This window comes from Scardinius erythrophthalmus (genome assembly GCF_964197995.2).
Source record: "Scardinius erythrophthalmus genome assembly, chromosome: 10".
NCBI classification, from domain to species: domain Eukaryota; kingdom Metazoa; phylum Chordata; class Actinopteri; order Cypriniformes; family Leuciscidae; genus Scardinius; species Scardinius erythrophthalmus.
In genome coordinates, this window is record NC_138230.1 from 29,888,553 (window position 1) to 29,905,203 (window position 16,651).

At 39.5% G+C, this 16,651-nt stretch overlaps 1 protein-coding gene across 3 annotated transcripts in view; it reads left to right on the forward strand.

The window, feature by feature from the left end:
- The window catches only part of rnf19a (ring finger protein 19A, RBR E3 ubiquitin protein ligase), a 52,515-nt gene extending 37,355 nt beyond the window's left edge, over positions 1-15,160 (forward strand). Inside the window, exons 3-11 of one of the 3 annotated variants that reach the window (XM_081377599.1) lie at positions 2,854-3,062; positions 3,309-3,453; positions 3,627-3,789; positions 5,952-6,066; positions 7,510-7,671; positions 8,824-9,037; positions 10,349-10,492; positions 11,947-12,547; positions 14,114-15,160. In XM_081377599.1, the coding sequence (XP_081233725.1) occupies positions 2,854-3,062; positions 3,309-3,453; positions 3,627-3,789; positions 5,952-6,066; positions 7,510-7,671; positions 8,824-9,037; positions 10,349-10,492; positions 11,947-12,547; positions 14,114-14,194 (1,834 nt within the window). In that variant the 3' untranslated portion in view covers positions 14,195-15,160. Of the gene's footprint in view, positions 1-2,853; positions 3,063-3,308; positions 3,454-3,626; positions 3,790-5,951; positions 6,067-7,509; positions 7,672-8,823; positions 9,038-10,348; positions 10,493-11,946; positions 13,266-14,113 lie in introns of those variants that run through there. The other 2 variants (XM_081377600.1, XM_081377598.1) reach the window with 2 other exon arrangements.
- Positions 15,161-16,651: the final 1,491 nt, after the last annotated feature.

Here is a 16,651-nt window from a genome sequence, read left to right on the forward strand (position 1 = left end):
GAATGTAAACTACCTTTCAAATGTTTGGGCTCAGTTAGAATTTTTTTTAATGTTTTTGAAAGAAGTCTTATGCTCATCAAGACTTGCAAGTATTTGATCAAAAATACATAATCAGTAACATTGTTTGCTGTTGCTATTATTATTATTATTATTATTAATTAAAATTAGAGTTTTTTTTATTTGAATATATTTTAAAATGTAATTTATCCTTATGACAGTTTGAATTTTCAAGCAGCCATTACTCCAGTCTTCAGTGTCACATGATCCTTCAAATATGCTGATTTGCTGCTCAAAAAAACATTTCTTATCAATGTTGAAAACAGTTCTGCTGCTTAATATTTTTGTAGAAGCTGTGATGATGATTTTTTTTAGGATTCTTTGAATAGAAAGTTCAAAATAAGTGTTAGCCTCAATTTTTAACAGTAGTGTAAATGTTTTTATTAAAAAGGCCCCAGAGACTTTTACAATGAGCACTGTGATATTGGGCAGGGATTCAGATTTTCTCTTTTTTGATCGGCTTGCACTCTGAGCCAGATCTGTCTGGGACGTCATCTTGAAGTTAACACAAGCCAAAGGCACAGTATTGTACTGTGATCAGCGCTTTTGAAGGCCTGACACTGGTGACACTGTCACTTTGAATGGAGTCTTTATCAGGCCAGTGGAGAGCCTGGCAGCAAATCTTGTCATGCTAAGCACTCAGATCTGCATCCAGCTGTGCCCTGTGTTTGAATAACACAACATTTTTAACACAACTTTTTTTCTTGTCCTTTTTGATAATCGTTTACACTTGTTTATTTTCTCAGTAGGTACTATTAACCTGTCATTTTAGAGCAGAGGTCTTCAACCCTGCTCCTGGCTACTCACTGTCCTGCAACGTTTATTTCCAGCCCTAGTTAAACACACCTGAAGCTGCTAATCAAGCTCTTCAGGATCACTTGAAAATTCAGAAGCAGGTGTGCTGAAGCAGATTGGAAAAACTTTGCAGGACAGTGGGTCCACAGGAGCAGGGTTGAAGACCTCTGCTTTAGAGGATGTTGTGTCTGGCAAAGAGCTCTTCCAGTTAGATAAATTAGGTACTTTTTCTAGGTATTTTTTTAAAACGTGCCAAAGCACCATCAAGAATGGAGGAAACAAGAACTAGTCAATGTGTCATGGCAGGTTGCAGACATATTGTGGTATGCTTTGAGGGGTGATCAGAGAGAGATTTTCCAGCGATATTGTTCTGGTGCAGGTTCCTGGACCTTGTGCGTTGTTGATCTGTTCTGCGTGTCTCCACTGCAGAAAAGTGGATTCCTGGCCAGAACATTGCTCTTTATAGCTAAATATATAAAACTGTGCGTGCACGAAAGGTAAGCTGCCGATAAGCTAGAATCACTCCCGCTACTGTGAACAGCAAAACAGAAGTGCCACACTGCCTGCACAAACACTGGGATGCACACAGTTTGATTTTAGATTCCTTATAGTCATGTAAACAACACGTAGCAGCACTGTTTGTTCCTCAAGTCTGTGGAAATATGCTGCCAGTTCGCAACAGGCTCCATTTTGCCTGGCCGAGAACCGGCTCTGGCTCAAGAACGCAAACTATTCTGGTGGAAAAGAGCTACAAGAGAACTCGGGTGACCCCCAGGTTATAAAACCCTGCTTTAGATAACAGTATTAAAGCAAGCGACCTTTATATTTAATTAAAGGAATGTTAAATGCTTTAAGAATGCTTTAAGCAAACATTTTGCAAAAATAAATTTTGGGTTTAAAAAAAATTTTCAGACACTTTCTGGTTGTCAGACATTTAGCAGAGCATGTTCTTAGTTAATGGGAATAGCAGACGGATTGAGTTGCATTGATTCTGCATTGTTGCACGACAGGGCTGGCTAAGGTTAGGTAAGGTTAAAGTCTTGGAAGACATGTTTAAAAATTTGAGCACATTTTCTGTTTAGTGGAAAGGCTTTGTGCCATGTTTCATACTGTGACTTTTGTTCTTGTGCTGTCACTATCCTTATTTTGACATTACTATTTTTTTTGTCAGGGTTGACTGTAGATCAGCCAGGGGGGTGTCTTATGTCTCCAGCATTGTGTTTACTCTTACACTCTCAGACGACTCTAGAAAAATGGCAAACTCTAATGACAAAGGCCACATTGTTTGTGGAAACAGATGTCATGGTGTTTCTCAGGCTGAAAACCGACAGTTCACCAAATGGCATCTGGTTTGCACCAAGGAGTTGTAGCTTCTTTTGTATCAAATTAAATTGTGTAATTATGTCAGTCCACATGCAAACATAAGACTCTTTCATGAGGTTTTGAGATCATGTCGTCTTTGCGCACATTCAAGCTTCTCAGCTTCTAGTGCTTTATCACATTACAAGGACTGTTGTAGGCTCTTATGCAACTTTGTCTAGCACGCACATCAGTTAGCATAGGGATCCTGTCACTGTTTTCTCTCAGATCACTCCATCTGCCCCCTTGTGACTTTCCAACAACCATTATCCCTGCAGACAAGCACCGCTTCCAGCATCATTTAATAAGTTCTCATTAATAGAGATCGGGTCACAATGGCCATTGCCAGCGGTAATTGATGATGCCATCAGTTTGAATTAGCAGGGCTGTTAATCTAGATGGGGTCAAAAAGACTCCATGCTGTTACCAGATAGCTGCAGTTATGTAACATGGCATATTTGTTTTGGATAATGAACAAATTGAATGATTAGTTTACTAATTATTAGTTTACTGTAATTGTACTAATGTTGATCTTGATTTTTTTCATGCTAGATGGGTGCCCTCAGATATGTATGAGCTAATGCATCTTTTCTAGTATGTTCGTGTATAGCTGTGAAAGTATTTGTCTGTTTGATTTGACAGGTATGCAGTCATTGCCTTCGGTTGTGCCAGCTGTCCAAAGATCACGTGTGGTCGTGAGGGCTGCGGAACGGAGTTCTGTTACCACTGTAAACAGCTGTGGCACCCAAATCAGACCTGTGACGCCGCCCGACAGCAGAGAGCTCAGAGCCTCCGTCTGAGACCCTTCAGATCATCGTCACTCAGCTACAGCCAGGAGAGCGGCGCTGCTAGTAAGCCCACAAAACGCACACTAACACAGTGCAGACCCATGGCCACTTGACATCAAAGTTTGGTCTGTTTTATTGGTGCTATATCTTATGTCAGATGTGGGCCTCACTGAAGTTTGATTCTTGAAGTTTAGGAATCACTGCTATAAAATCAATCAATCAGTTTAAACAAACCTTATAAAGTCACATACTGTGTTTTCAAATCTCAACGAGGAGTGGTTTTAACCGCTGTGTCTTGTGTCCCTAAAGCCGATGACATAAAGCCATGTCCCCGCTGTGCGGCCTACATCATTAAGATGAATGATGGGAGCTGTAATCACATGACCTGCGCTGTGTGTGGCTGTGAGTTCTGCTGGCTGTGTATGAAGGAGATCTCTGACCTGCACTACTTAAGGTCAGTGTACTGAAGACCACTGCAACGTTCACAATATAAGGCCAAATGATATAAATCATGCATTATTGACAGTGTGAGAACAGATGAAGGTCAAAGAGTAGTAGATTTTTTTTTGTGTGTGTGTGTATGCTAAGGTTACATTTCAAGGTTTAATTTCTCTGTTTCTTTCACAGTCCTTCAGGATGCACGTTCTGGGGTAAGAAGCCCTGGAGCAGGAAGAAGAAAATCCTGTGGCAGTTGGGGACACTTGTGGGTGCTCCAGTTGGCATTGCACTTATTGCTGGCATTGCTATACCTGCAATGATCATTGGGATTCCTGTGTATGTGGGTAGAAAGGTGGGTGACTACTCCAAATAATCTCTGAATGTTGTGAATGAAAAGTAAGGTTTAATTCTGCTGTACCCAATTGTGATTTGTTTTTCAAACCCAATCTTTTGGATTGATTGTCTACACATTTTTGCAAGTTATGAAATCAGATCACATTTTTTTGTACATATTTGCATATCTACATTGGTTGCCAAAGTAACCAGGCTTTCACACCAGGTTGTTCTAGGAACTTATTTATAGGAACTAGCCACTAGGATAGTTCCCCGAGAACTTTTTAAAAATGCCGGGTGCCGGTGTTTGAAATGCGTTCGGCCAATCAGCGTACACTTACGCCACTGGTAGTTCCTATTGTGCTGGTTTAGACCCTACTCTGAAGTAGGAGCTAATTTAGTTCCCCCAACAGTAGTTCCTAAAAAACAAAATCGTTCCTACTCCGGTACCTGCGGTACGAATGAGCCAAAAAGTGTTACTTCTGCCAATAGTTCTAGGAACTATGAAAAGGTTCCTCTGGTGTGAAAGTCCCTAAAATGAGTGTCAGCATGGTGCCAAAAGTCTTTGTTCTACAACAACTGAGAGTAGCTGTCATTGTGGAATAAGAGGACTGAGAACTGAACATTCTATCTCTGTTTACTCTATCATGATAATCCTGCAGGATGCTGAATTCGTAACGACAGCACAACTATAAGAGGATTACTGAATTTTATACATTCAAGCCGAAACTTTGGCTTTTCATTTAGTGTTTGAAATACAAACGTAAGTGCAGTATGTGTGGCATTACATACTTGTAGCTTAGATTACAAAACAATTAGGAATGCTTGATATCGAAAACTGACATTGCAATATTTTATTTTTATGCAATGTATATTGGGATATCAAAAGATACATGAATTGAATAGTTCTATTAGGAAAGAATGAATGATTTTAGAAAAAATTGGGTTAATTTGAAGGGAAGTGCTTTTGCATAATAAATAAATTATAATAAAAAAAATCTTATAAAAATATCTTATTCTGAAGACTTGTTTTTGAGTGTAGTCCATCCTGTTAAGGCTTTCAGTAACCATAAAGTCAAGTGTGTATGTATATCTTTCCACATTACATTTTTCATAGGCCACAATCCTACTCTTTCTGACCAATTCAAAAGGACTTTACAAAAATCTTTTTTTAATGATTAATAATTTGTTTAATTAATAATTAATAAAGCTATTATATTGTAAAATAAAAAAGGGTTTAATAAAAATGTAGTATAACCGCAAAAATACAGTAATTTTTATTTCTTTAAATGTTAAACCATATGCTTTTATTTATCTTTTAGTTTTAAAATCTTGTATTGTTGTGATTTTTTTTTTTTTTTTTTTGCCTGTGTGTTCAAAGCCTGCATATATTTTCAACAAACCTTTCATGAATGCTAAGCTGTCCTGATAATCATGGACAATCTTCTATAATTTATCATTAGAAAACCATTACAATTATCAACCTTAACTTGTAATGTCAACTAATTGGCACATAGCATGGGTTAAATTAAGGAAAAATATACGTCAGATGATTTCTTTTCAATTTGGTTCACAAAATGAGCTGTCAGAAAATGCAGTCAGTTTCTCCAAATTCCTTTGTCATGATGACAAGATAATAAAGGGCCTTCATTTTATCTGACTAGAAAAACACTGTTGCTTATTATAAACCCTATTAGAATGGTGCCAGCATGTTGAAATCAGTTTGGCAATTGCTATTTTTACATCTGTATTAATGGATTTGAGATTGATGTCCAGCAAATATGTATAATTTGTGTCCTACATTTAGGATTTGGTTTCGTGTTCGGGTTAATATGCAGCCCAGTCTCTGAACCAGATGAACCCACTGCAAACTGGGTTACTTTTTACAATGATTAATAGCCCTTTAGATATGTGCTGTTCAATCTGAATTTCATTATGAAGGGATTTCCACAACGGTCTGTTTATCTGACCTGAATTCTAACTGAGCTGTGCATTGTGAAATATGACGACCTACATGTCTTATCACACACTTATCCACCTTGTTTGATCTTCAAGAGACTCTTGTTATAACGCTAACATAATTTCCAACTTGATGATCTGAGTAAGCAAAGTGTAATTTAAGCGAGAATAATGAATGTGCATGAGCAGTGTTCACCCACTCTTTGAATCCGTCTACTTCAGATTCATAATCGTTATGAGGGAAAGGACATCTCTAAGCACAAGAGGAACCTTGTCATCGCCGGTGGGGTGACATTGTCAGTGATTGTGTCTCCAGTGGTTGCTGCTGTCACTGTTGGTAAGCAGACTCAATTTCTTTTCTTTTTTCTCCCTAATGAGTCACTTTAATTTGAATAACAGCAGTTTGATTTGTATTATTATTATTAAAGAACTTAATTTGTTTGTTCTGATCTAGGACTGGGCGAAAAAACAAACAGTCAGAATATTTAAATCCTATCATATCAAAATGAAGTTAAAATTTTGACAATGTTACTGTTTTTATTAATGAACATAAATTTACATCTGCATCCTAATTTAAGCTGCCACTGTCAACTCAAGCTACTGTCAAAAGCATTTCTAAGAGACAAAACGTAATATTAATATTGCAAATCTGCACTGCAAAAACTGTGCTGAATATATGCGTCATCAGGCAACACATACCTGTTTTATGATTTGAAACAATATCACCTGTTAGAACATGCAGAAAATAAAAAATGAAGGATTTATTATTTTTAGGAAAAATTACTGGAAAAGTTTAAGAATTCAAAAACGTGAAGTTTGTCGTGTTCTGACAATAAAGAGTAGTTTAAAATCACAATTAACTGTCTGGTTTCTACAATTATCACTTAGGTGCAAAAATCTGCCTTTAAACTTGAAAATAAATATTTGGGGGGCTCTACACTTACATTTCTGTTTAGGAGCACTTGTAATAAAAAAAAAATAGGAGCACAGTCAAAAATTTAGGAGCATCTTCTGATCAATGACAGAAATTAACCTTGCCATTATGAGGCGATTATTTGACTATTATTTGATTTTTATTTTTTATTTTTTTGCTTTATTAAATGTCATCTTTAATGTCATATTAATACATTTAGTTTGAATAATAAGACGCAATCAGGAAGAATAATTTACCAAACAGGTGAAATCAGTATCAACAAAATCCATCTTTGCACTGCAGAGGTGGCAAAGAAGAACAAAAAAGTAAATTTACAGACTGTTTAATGACGCTTAGAAGTGGCTTGAATGCATTTAAATTCATAACAATGTTTTGAGATTAGTGTTTTAAATGGAAGTTTTTGAATATAGAAATATTAAATTATTTAAATAACTGAAATAATACTTAAAAAAATGTTTTAACTAAAACCACCAGTAAGGGGCGGCAAGTCACTGTCTTTGTCACTGAATCATTTATTCAGTCGATTCGTTCAAAAGGCTAATTCATTCAGGAACAAAGCAAGTGACTGTCTTTATGAATGTGTCATTGAATCATTGCATCATGCAGAAAGTGATTGCAACGATGTTGTTCGTCTGTTTTGCTATTGTTATATTGGCCTTCCTTATTCTCACAGAATTAGAACAAGTATTAAGATTTTCTAGTTATTATCTTTGGAGTGAATGGTCCTTTAAGTCCTGGCATTTCCTCCAGAAAAAACAATTTTAATTGATAATCTATCTGGTTTAAAGGTGGCTGTACTACTTGTTTAGCAGTATTGAGTAACCTTTATATTTTGTGTCTGCATAGGTATAGGAGTGCCCATCATGTTGGCATACGTCTATGGTGTGGTGCCCATCTCTCTGTGCCGCAGCGGTGGTTGCGGCGTGTCTGCAGGGAATGGAAAAGGTGTACGCATCGAGTTTGATGATGAGAACGACATGAATGTGGGCACTGGAGCTGCTGTGACTGGTGAGTGAAACTCACTGAAGGAAAACACACTGCTGTTCACAACTGCTTTGTAATGGAGTGCACCGAAGGCAAACTGTTGAAAAGCTTTCAGAATCTGTTATTCTCTCATTCACAGTGTCTGTCTTGGTTGTCTCTCCCCCAGGATTTGTCTTTCCCATTTCACACTTTCTCTCCTTGCTCAGGCTTAATGCAAATGTGTGAAATGTGTTCTAGTTTAAAGTGCTCCTCCTGGAGTTTGCTAAAATGTGTACGATTTACAGGGTAAAGTAAATTCCACTAGAATTGAAGGTGAGCCATATCTAGAGACCCTGAGTTTTATCCTTTTCCAGACACAACTACTCAAGGATCAAGTTGTTGTTGTTTTCCTCAAACACCAATTAATTCCCATGAAGCTCAAATAACGCTGAGAACAAATAGTTTTGTCTTGATGTGCAGTGTAAGCTAGAATCAGGTTTCTCAAATTTTCATTTACATTTTTTTCTGCATTCTGTTTTTGTTTTTTTATAATGTAATTTATTATTTTTAATGTATAGTGTAATTTTAATAATCAAAAGGATGTCTAATTAATCTAATGTATGAATTATATTCATTTTTGGCAAACGGATACTACGGGATAATAGTAATATATTTCTGTCATAGTTTTAAATTAAACCAACTGGGTTGTAACGAAGACCTTTGAGTTTCTGTGTGTATCTGATGGTAATTTTATCACATTAAATGGTGAAATGCTGGTGAAATGACTTTCAGAGCAGCTCTAAAAATGAAGCTTGTCCTCACTCATATATTGAGACGGCGAACGCTGACAAAACATGAGTTTACGTGTGCTTGAGTTTGTATGTAGTACACCCACATTCAAAGAGACCTGCAGAACACGGTCTTTTCGTGCTTCAGTATTCACAGACACGTCCATTTCATGATTTGATTTAAGTATATACCCCAACATTTATTCATCCAAAAATGGCTAAATTCCATTTTATGGCTAGATCCTACGATTATGTCTGCATTTTCCACATCACTGAAATCATAGGGGCCTAATCAGTTTTGAAGGTGCAAATAAAAGTTTGAAGCATTATGGGAAAAATACAATCAACAGTACAGTGTTTTTATAGAGTTTTTATTAACTGCTGTAATGTCCCCCTTCTACCTCAACAGACACCACTTCAGTAGCAGAGACCAGGCATAACCCCAGCATCGGTGAGGGCAGTGTAGGGGGTCTGACAGGCAGCCTGAGTGCCAGCGGGAGCCACATGGAGCGTATTGGAGCAATGAGAGACAACCTGAGTGAGAACGCCAGCACTATGGCTCTTGCTGGGGCCAGCATCACTGGCAGCTTGTCAGGAAGTGCCATGGTCAACTGCTTTAACAGGTCAGTGACACCTTGTTTACATGTCAAGTCGTGCACAATTATTGGCCGAAAGACCCAGTCCAAAAAGACCTTTTTATACATACTCTCTGCAAGAATGAGTAGATTTTGATGCTTTAACTTTAATTGGCTAAATGGGAATGCAGACGTTCTTTGGAACATTAAACATCTTCACGCAAAACACTTTTTCTCATCTTCTCACTTAATCTGCTTTCACAGCCTCATTGTGTTTGTGCTCTTGCAAACTTTTTTTTTTTAAATAAAGACGGAAGCTCTGTGATTGCTGCATGTGTAATTTGTTTATAGCCTACGTTTAGCTGTTCACTACTGCTGAGTGTATTTAGGCTTCAAAATTCATAGTTGTGAAGATTATCGTGATGAACAAAACAGCTAAGAATCATACATTTTAGCTGATGACAGAGCCTATTATCTGCAATAATCCAAAAGCCAATGGTAAAGTGCAAAAAATGTAGGTTGGTGTGAACTAGTGCTGGGCGGTTTGACCAAAAATCAACATCACGGGTTTTTTCTAAATTATACCAGTTTCACGGTTTTTACCGTTTTTTTTTTGTGTGTTTTTTTTTTCAAGCATGATGGGTGTTTACCACATTTTCTACTGAGTGAGAGAGGAAATAGTGCAGTAGATTTACTTATAATGCCCTATTTTATTGTCATGAGTGAATATTATAGAAAAAATCCACACTAATATTAGTAATACAGGTTTGCATGGCTGTTTACAAAGAGGTGCCAGCAGGACGCGCTTTAGGAGCGGCAGAAACAGTGGTTTCCCCGGTAACGGCTGTACACAAAGCAGCAACGCTCATAAACACTGCTTTATCAGGAAAGATAAAGAAAGATTCAATCGTAATAACAAAGAAACTTTTCTAAAGACCGTCAGTTCACTTCAGATACGTTAATACAGTATAAAAACACGCGCGCCGCGAGAAAAAAGACACTCTCACCCCCACACATCTCGTGCCCATTCTAGTCAATGCTTGTGTTTCAGATCGAAGCTTCCCAGAAGCGGCTCTCCGCGCCGCTTCGCTAAATATAGGCGCCTGGTCTATTTTGACGCACCGCGTGGAGGACGGAATAAAACCTTGTCGCAGCTGTAATGCGCCGCAGACGTGTGTTGTAAATGAGGGGTGAGACTGTCGCGCAGCGCCGCGTTCCGATTAAAGCGACATACACCGGTTTTGCGGTATATTAAAAATTCATATCGTAACAAAAATAAACACCGGTATTCGGTATGAACCGGTAAACCGCCCAGCACTAGTGTGAACAAGCCTTTCATTTGTTGTTTGTTTGTCTCAGGTTGGAGGTTCAAGCTGATGTTCAAAAGGAGCGTTGCAGTCTGAGTGGGGAGTCTGGTACCGTCAGTCTGGGGACAATCAGTGACAACGCTAGTACCAAAGCAATGGCTGGATCCATTCTCAATGCCTACTTGCCTCTGGACAGGTCTGTATTTATATAACTGAAAGAATTTAAATGCAGAGTTCTGTAATGAAACTCTAGATGGTGCAGGCTAATAGATTCTTAACTCAAATGCTTGCAATTATATATTTCTACAGCTTGATTAGTTCCTGCTGTATCAGTAGCTTATGAGCTGGCATGCTCAACCTTCAAATTATCGGTTAGCGTTCGCCTTAGCAGTGCAGTGTGCTTACAGAAACCCTCCACCTGTTTAGATCTGCTATGGGTAATTCATGTATGCTATATTGTACAGCAGAAGCATGTCTTACTTGCTCACTGCAGCGTGCCATGTATGTACAGGGTGGGCCATTTATATAGATACACCGTAATAACATGGGAATGGTTGGTGATGTTAAAGTCCTGTTTGTGGCACATTAGTATATGTGAGGGGGCAAACTCCTCAAGATGGGTGGTGACCATGGTGGCCATTTAGAAGTCGGCCATCTTGGATACAACTTTTGTTTTTTCAATAGGAAGAGGGCCATGTGACACATCAAACTTATTGGTAATGTCACAAGAAAAACAATGGTGTGCTTGGTTTCAACGTAACTTTATTCGTTCATGAGTTATTTACAAGTTTCTGACCACTTATAAAATGTGTTCAATGTGCTGCCCATTGTGTTGGATTGTCAATGCAACCCTGTTCTCCCACTCTTCACACACTGAATGGCCCCCAAGGTCTCCCGATTTGACCCCCTTAGACTTTTATCTTTGGGGTCATCTGAAGGCAATTGTCTATGGTGTGAAGATACGAGATGTGCAGCACCTGAAACTACGGATACTGGATGCCTGTGCTGGCATTTCTCCTGCGGTGTTGCTATCAGTGTGTGAAGAGTGGGAGAACAGGGTTGCATTGACAATCCAACACAATGGGCAGCACATTGAACACATTTTATAAGTGGTCAGAAACTTGTAAATAACTCATGAACGAATAAAGTTACGTTGAAACCAAGCACACCATTGTTTTTCTTGTGACATTACCAATAAGTTTGATGTGTCACATGGCCCTCTTCCTATTGAAAAAACAAAAGTTGTATCCAAGATGGCCGACTTCTAAATGGCCACCATGGTCACCACCCATCTTGAGGAGTTTGCCCCCTCACATATACTAATGTGCCACAAACAGGACTTTAACATCACCAACCATTCCCATGTTATTACGGTGTATCCATATAAATGGCCCACCCTGTATTGGCAGTAGCAAGTCCCGTACTTGCTCTGCAGCAGCAGCGTAGCAGATCTATTCCACCAAGACCAAATATATATTAACTTTGTCATATCCATTACCATGCCACACACTCTGAGAGATGTCATGACAGAATTGTAGTTTACAAGCACTTTGAGACTTCTCAACAAATCTGTTTGTGTAATAATGACGTAACATAAGGGCCTGTAGGAAGTTGGGCTGTAATTAATAGTTTTCTGTTGTTGTGGAGCAGAGATGGGAACAGTATGGAGGTGCAGGTGGACGTGGAATCTAAACGAGGGAAGCTCAGGCACCACAGCGGCAGCAGCAGTATGGACGATGGCAGCAGTGGAGGGCACGGGGCCAGCGTTTGCCCCTCTGGCTGTCCGCACGAGGGCAAGTGCGTGTCTTCTCGCTGGGCCAAGGAGCCATCCTCCACCTCGTCCTCTTCCTCCGGGAAGAAGAGTAAAGGAAAGCTGCGCAAAAAGAGCGGTGGCACCAAGATCAACGAGACGCGCGAAGACATGGATGCCCAGCTGCTAGAGCGCCGCAGCACCAATTCCAGCGAGTTGGACTCGCCCTCCCTGAGCGGCAGCCTGCCGTCTGTGGCCGACTCGCACTCCAGCCACTTCTCCGAGTTCAGCTGCTCCGACCTGGATGCCTGCAGACCCTCTTGCTACGAGTCTCACATCCGACATCCCAACACAGGCGGAACGGTCAGCCCTCTTCCTGAGGTCGAGAACGACCGGCTGGAAAACTGCCCCGCCTCTGGGACCCACCCACAAGCTACGGTAGCCCCTCTTACCCCTGACGGGGCAGCAGAACGTCCACTGTGCTATATTGCAGAGGAGAATGTGAGTTTAATCTGTGCGGCTGACGCGGGCCAAAGCTCGCCTAAAGAACACAATAACAACCTTCCTCAGCCAGCTAGTCCTGTGCGCAATGCCTGCATTCAAACAGAGATATAACCAGACGGGTTGAGTTAACCTAAATGCTTTCACAGCTAACCTCAACATCCACTTTATTACCAAGGATTGCACACTGAATTCAAGATTTAAATGCTTGTATGGGTTTCATGGAGGTTTAACGTCCCGGTTGGTTGATAATTCGAATGTTGGAGATGGAACGCCACTATTTACTCTAGTCAAGGGCAGGATTTGCCTCGAAGTTTAAGTAAGCTGACCGTGACCTAAGGTTACCGTTTGATTGACAGGTTGTGTCTGTGCATACAGTTAGACTAAAGCTCAGATAAGATTCAGAAGGTCAACGGATGAATGTAGGGCAGTTGATACTGATGATGATGATGATGTAGCTGTCAATCACACATGCCTCTATTTCAGTGTTCAGGGTCGCTGCGATGAATCACCTCCCCAGTGAGGAACGAGTATATGGATAAATCTTACAAAACGGGTCCTGCTCATTATTCATCCCAAAATTAAAAGAATCGAAATGGGGGGAAGAAATCATTCCTTTAATACATGAAATGAAGCCTCTGTTTAGGACAAGTTAGTATTATGACAATTTTTGTTTGTATTATGACAATTTCATGGTTACTTAAAAGCATAGTCCTCCTAAAAATGAAAATTGTCGTCATTTACTCACCCTCATGTTGTTACAAACCTGCATGACTTTTTTTTTTTTAATGCAGAAAGATATTTTGAAGAATGTTGGTAACCAAAAAGTTTTGGTTCCCATTGACTTATAATTGAAGTTGGTTCCTAACCTCTGTAAAATTTCTTATTTTGTGTTCCACTGAAGAAAGTCGTACAGCGACTTGACTGCGAATAAATTATGGCAAATTTTTTTTTTTGGTGGACTATCCCTTTAAGTACTAATTGTACTACTTCCTCTTGAAATTAAGCTTTTTTTTTTGCTTTTTTTTATTACTATAATACAGTATTTTTCTGTATTACTGTAAAATAATTATTTAAATCTGCATAAAGGCAATACAATAAATACTGCATTATAGTAATAAGAATGGGATTCTGTTTTTCATTATGGTCATGAGAATTAGAAGGGGAAATACATTTAATTTTCATTATTTTCAAATTGGCTTCATTTTCTTTAAATATCATTTCTTACTCTGATTTTGGGATGAAATATGACCATGACTTGTTCTTGACAGATTCCATGTGATTGACCCCTCGTACGCACCTTCACCACACATATACACTCATATATTCTCAGTTACCCAGCATATAGCTTTAGTTGAAGGAATCTACATCTATTCAAAGGCACCGAGGAAGTCGGGGGGGGGGGGGGGGGGGGGGGGGGGGAATCTGATGCTCTTTTTGATATATTCATACAAGATGAGCCCATAAGGGACCAGGCAACAGTAGATTTCCCTTTTCACAGCAATGAGTCTTGTACATGATTGTGTTTTTAATTTTCTTGGGATTCTTTTCATTTTTCTCATCTAGTGTCACTGCTCATTTTCCATTTTTGGGAAAAGATGTTCAAGCCCTGTGCAGGGTGCTGCTTCTGAGTTGAAAAGCCAGTGAGAAGCTGAATGAAGCTGTGTCGCGCCCCCTGCTGGTAGGATGGGGACCTTTGACCAAACCCATTTATGAGGAGAAGCAAGTCTGGCGTGTTTAAAAAAAAAAAAAAAAAAAAAAAAAAATCTTACAAAGCCAAGTCCACTAATAATTCTCAATAGAACAACTGTTATGGATGCAAAGGGTTTGTATGTATGATTCAGAAGAATTTGCATCCTGTTTTAAAAAAAAAAAGTCAAACTACTTGCATTGTAAAGGCTATGATGGTAATCACATTTAGGTCTTCAACCAGTTAAGTGGTTTTTTTTCTTTCTTTTTCTTTTTTTTGTATCTGTATTGACTCATGGTGCCTTTTGAATCATCGAAGAACTATGTTTGTTCCTCCGGTTTGTGTCTTATGAAATCAGATGTATTGGATGAGGCTGTATTGAATGTTAGCGAGGCGGCGTGGCATGGTTTCCTGTTAAACGGTCGGGGACTACACAACCGACCGCCTACCAAAGACAGCACTCAGGCTCACCGACGACGACTCGTCACCCCTGTGACCCCTGCACACTTCAACACTCACAGTTTACAGACGCCTCCTCGGACTCGAGGCTCTGACCCGTGTGTTTGCACTGTTCATCCCAGTTCTGTCCGCGTGTACAGCCGTGCCGTGAGCGCACGGGTCTAGTTCAAGAGTTGATTTCTATTCGTCTTTCTCGCTGCCGTTCTGGTGCTGCTCCGTAAATCTTTCGGGACTGATCCAATGCCACAAGCTGCTTTGTTTTTTTTTTTTCCTTCTATTTCTTTAGTGTTTTTTTTTCTCTCTTTTTATGTTTTGAGCCTTCCTGCCCATATCTGTACGAATATTACTTCAGAGGCTAGGGCCAATTGATTTCTAACTTGTTCAGAACAGCTTGGTATTTGTATATTTGCTTTATAATATGCGTGTAAATGCATATATAAATGAAAATAAAAACATGAATCCAGATGTTTTCTCTGAGTGTTTGTTCAACAACAACAACAAAAAAACATCAATATTGAGATGCATAATGTATTATATGGGGTGTAAAATATTAGCGTAATTTGAGTGAAAATTTCAAATTAAATCAATATTAATTTGGTTAATATTATCTGGGTTGAATTTTTGCTCTACAAACAGCAGCTCTTAAAGTGATTATTAACTAAACTTAACTTTTGTACACATTTTGTGTATAGTTAATATCACAAATTTGATTCATGACCTACAAATAATTTGAAATGTATAGAAAGATTCTTAAATATGTATTTTTTTAAATTAATAAAATCCTACAATCCATCTATTTTATAGAAAAACAATACCAGATTGTTCAGAATCTAAGATTAATAAAAGTAGATTATTTTGTGATGGCTATTGCAACTGTTATATAAAACCTTAATATAATGTTGTGACAGTCACATGTTTTACTGCTCCAGCACAATTATTTTATGTCTAATAGAGTTTTAATTGGTTTACGTGTTTTCTTAGTCCATTTATTCCTCTTAACATTTCAAGTGTGTATGTCTTTAAGAAAGGTAACGGTTGGCCTGTCATGTGAGGGATCACATGACAGAAAGCAGGAACTACACTTGTATAAAGAGAGCAGCATGGTAAACAAACAGGGTTCACAACAGATACCAATCACTTTTCTGGAGTGTGGAGTTACCACTTGCGGACTCACCTTTCCAGACACCACTTCAAGCTTTTGGGTTATCGCTTCTTCTGAACTGTATATACACTGGTGGACACTCACATTAGGACTCTTCAAAGCACAAGGATTCTTATGGACTGTTTTAGGGTATGGTGCGATGGACTACGCTTTTAACAGCCTGAGTTCTCTTACGAGAGTTCTCTCGTACTGCGTTTTATCAAAACGCTACGGGAAAAGTCTCTTTTCACGAAACACTGAAGCAAAAAATTATCCTTTAATTTTCATATATGTAAAACGCGTTGCGGCAGCAGCAGTCAGCTATGGCGAGACGGCTTGCTCGCTCATTGGCTGCTCTGCGGCAACTGCTTAAGCCTATCGAGCGAGGCCTGAGATGACGTCAGGCCAATGAGGGCGCTTCGCGCCCTCCTCGCCACTTCCCGCCGAAACGGGCGTGGCTTACCTCTATAAAAGGAGCTCGAGAAGGCTGATTCACTTGATTTTAATCTCTTCAGCGAAGCGCACGCATCGCTGGATCACGGAAGCAAGCGTCGTTCGAAGCAAGCACTTCAGCGGGACGAGCCCTCGAAGCCGCTGGCCAACGCCGCCTTCTACAGCCGTACCTGCTGCGCTTTCCGACGCCTATATCCTTTATTGCTATATTGCTCTGTTTTCTGTGTGTGTGTGTGTGTGTTCGCTGCAACACTCACCCCTAAAAGAGCTGCGTCTTTTTCAAGACGCCTTCTCATGCAGCGCTCGCGCTCGCTCCGAGCCAATTGCCTACGGTGACTCCGAGGACTCGCCAGGCATCCTT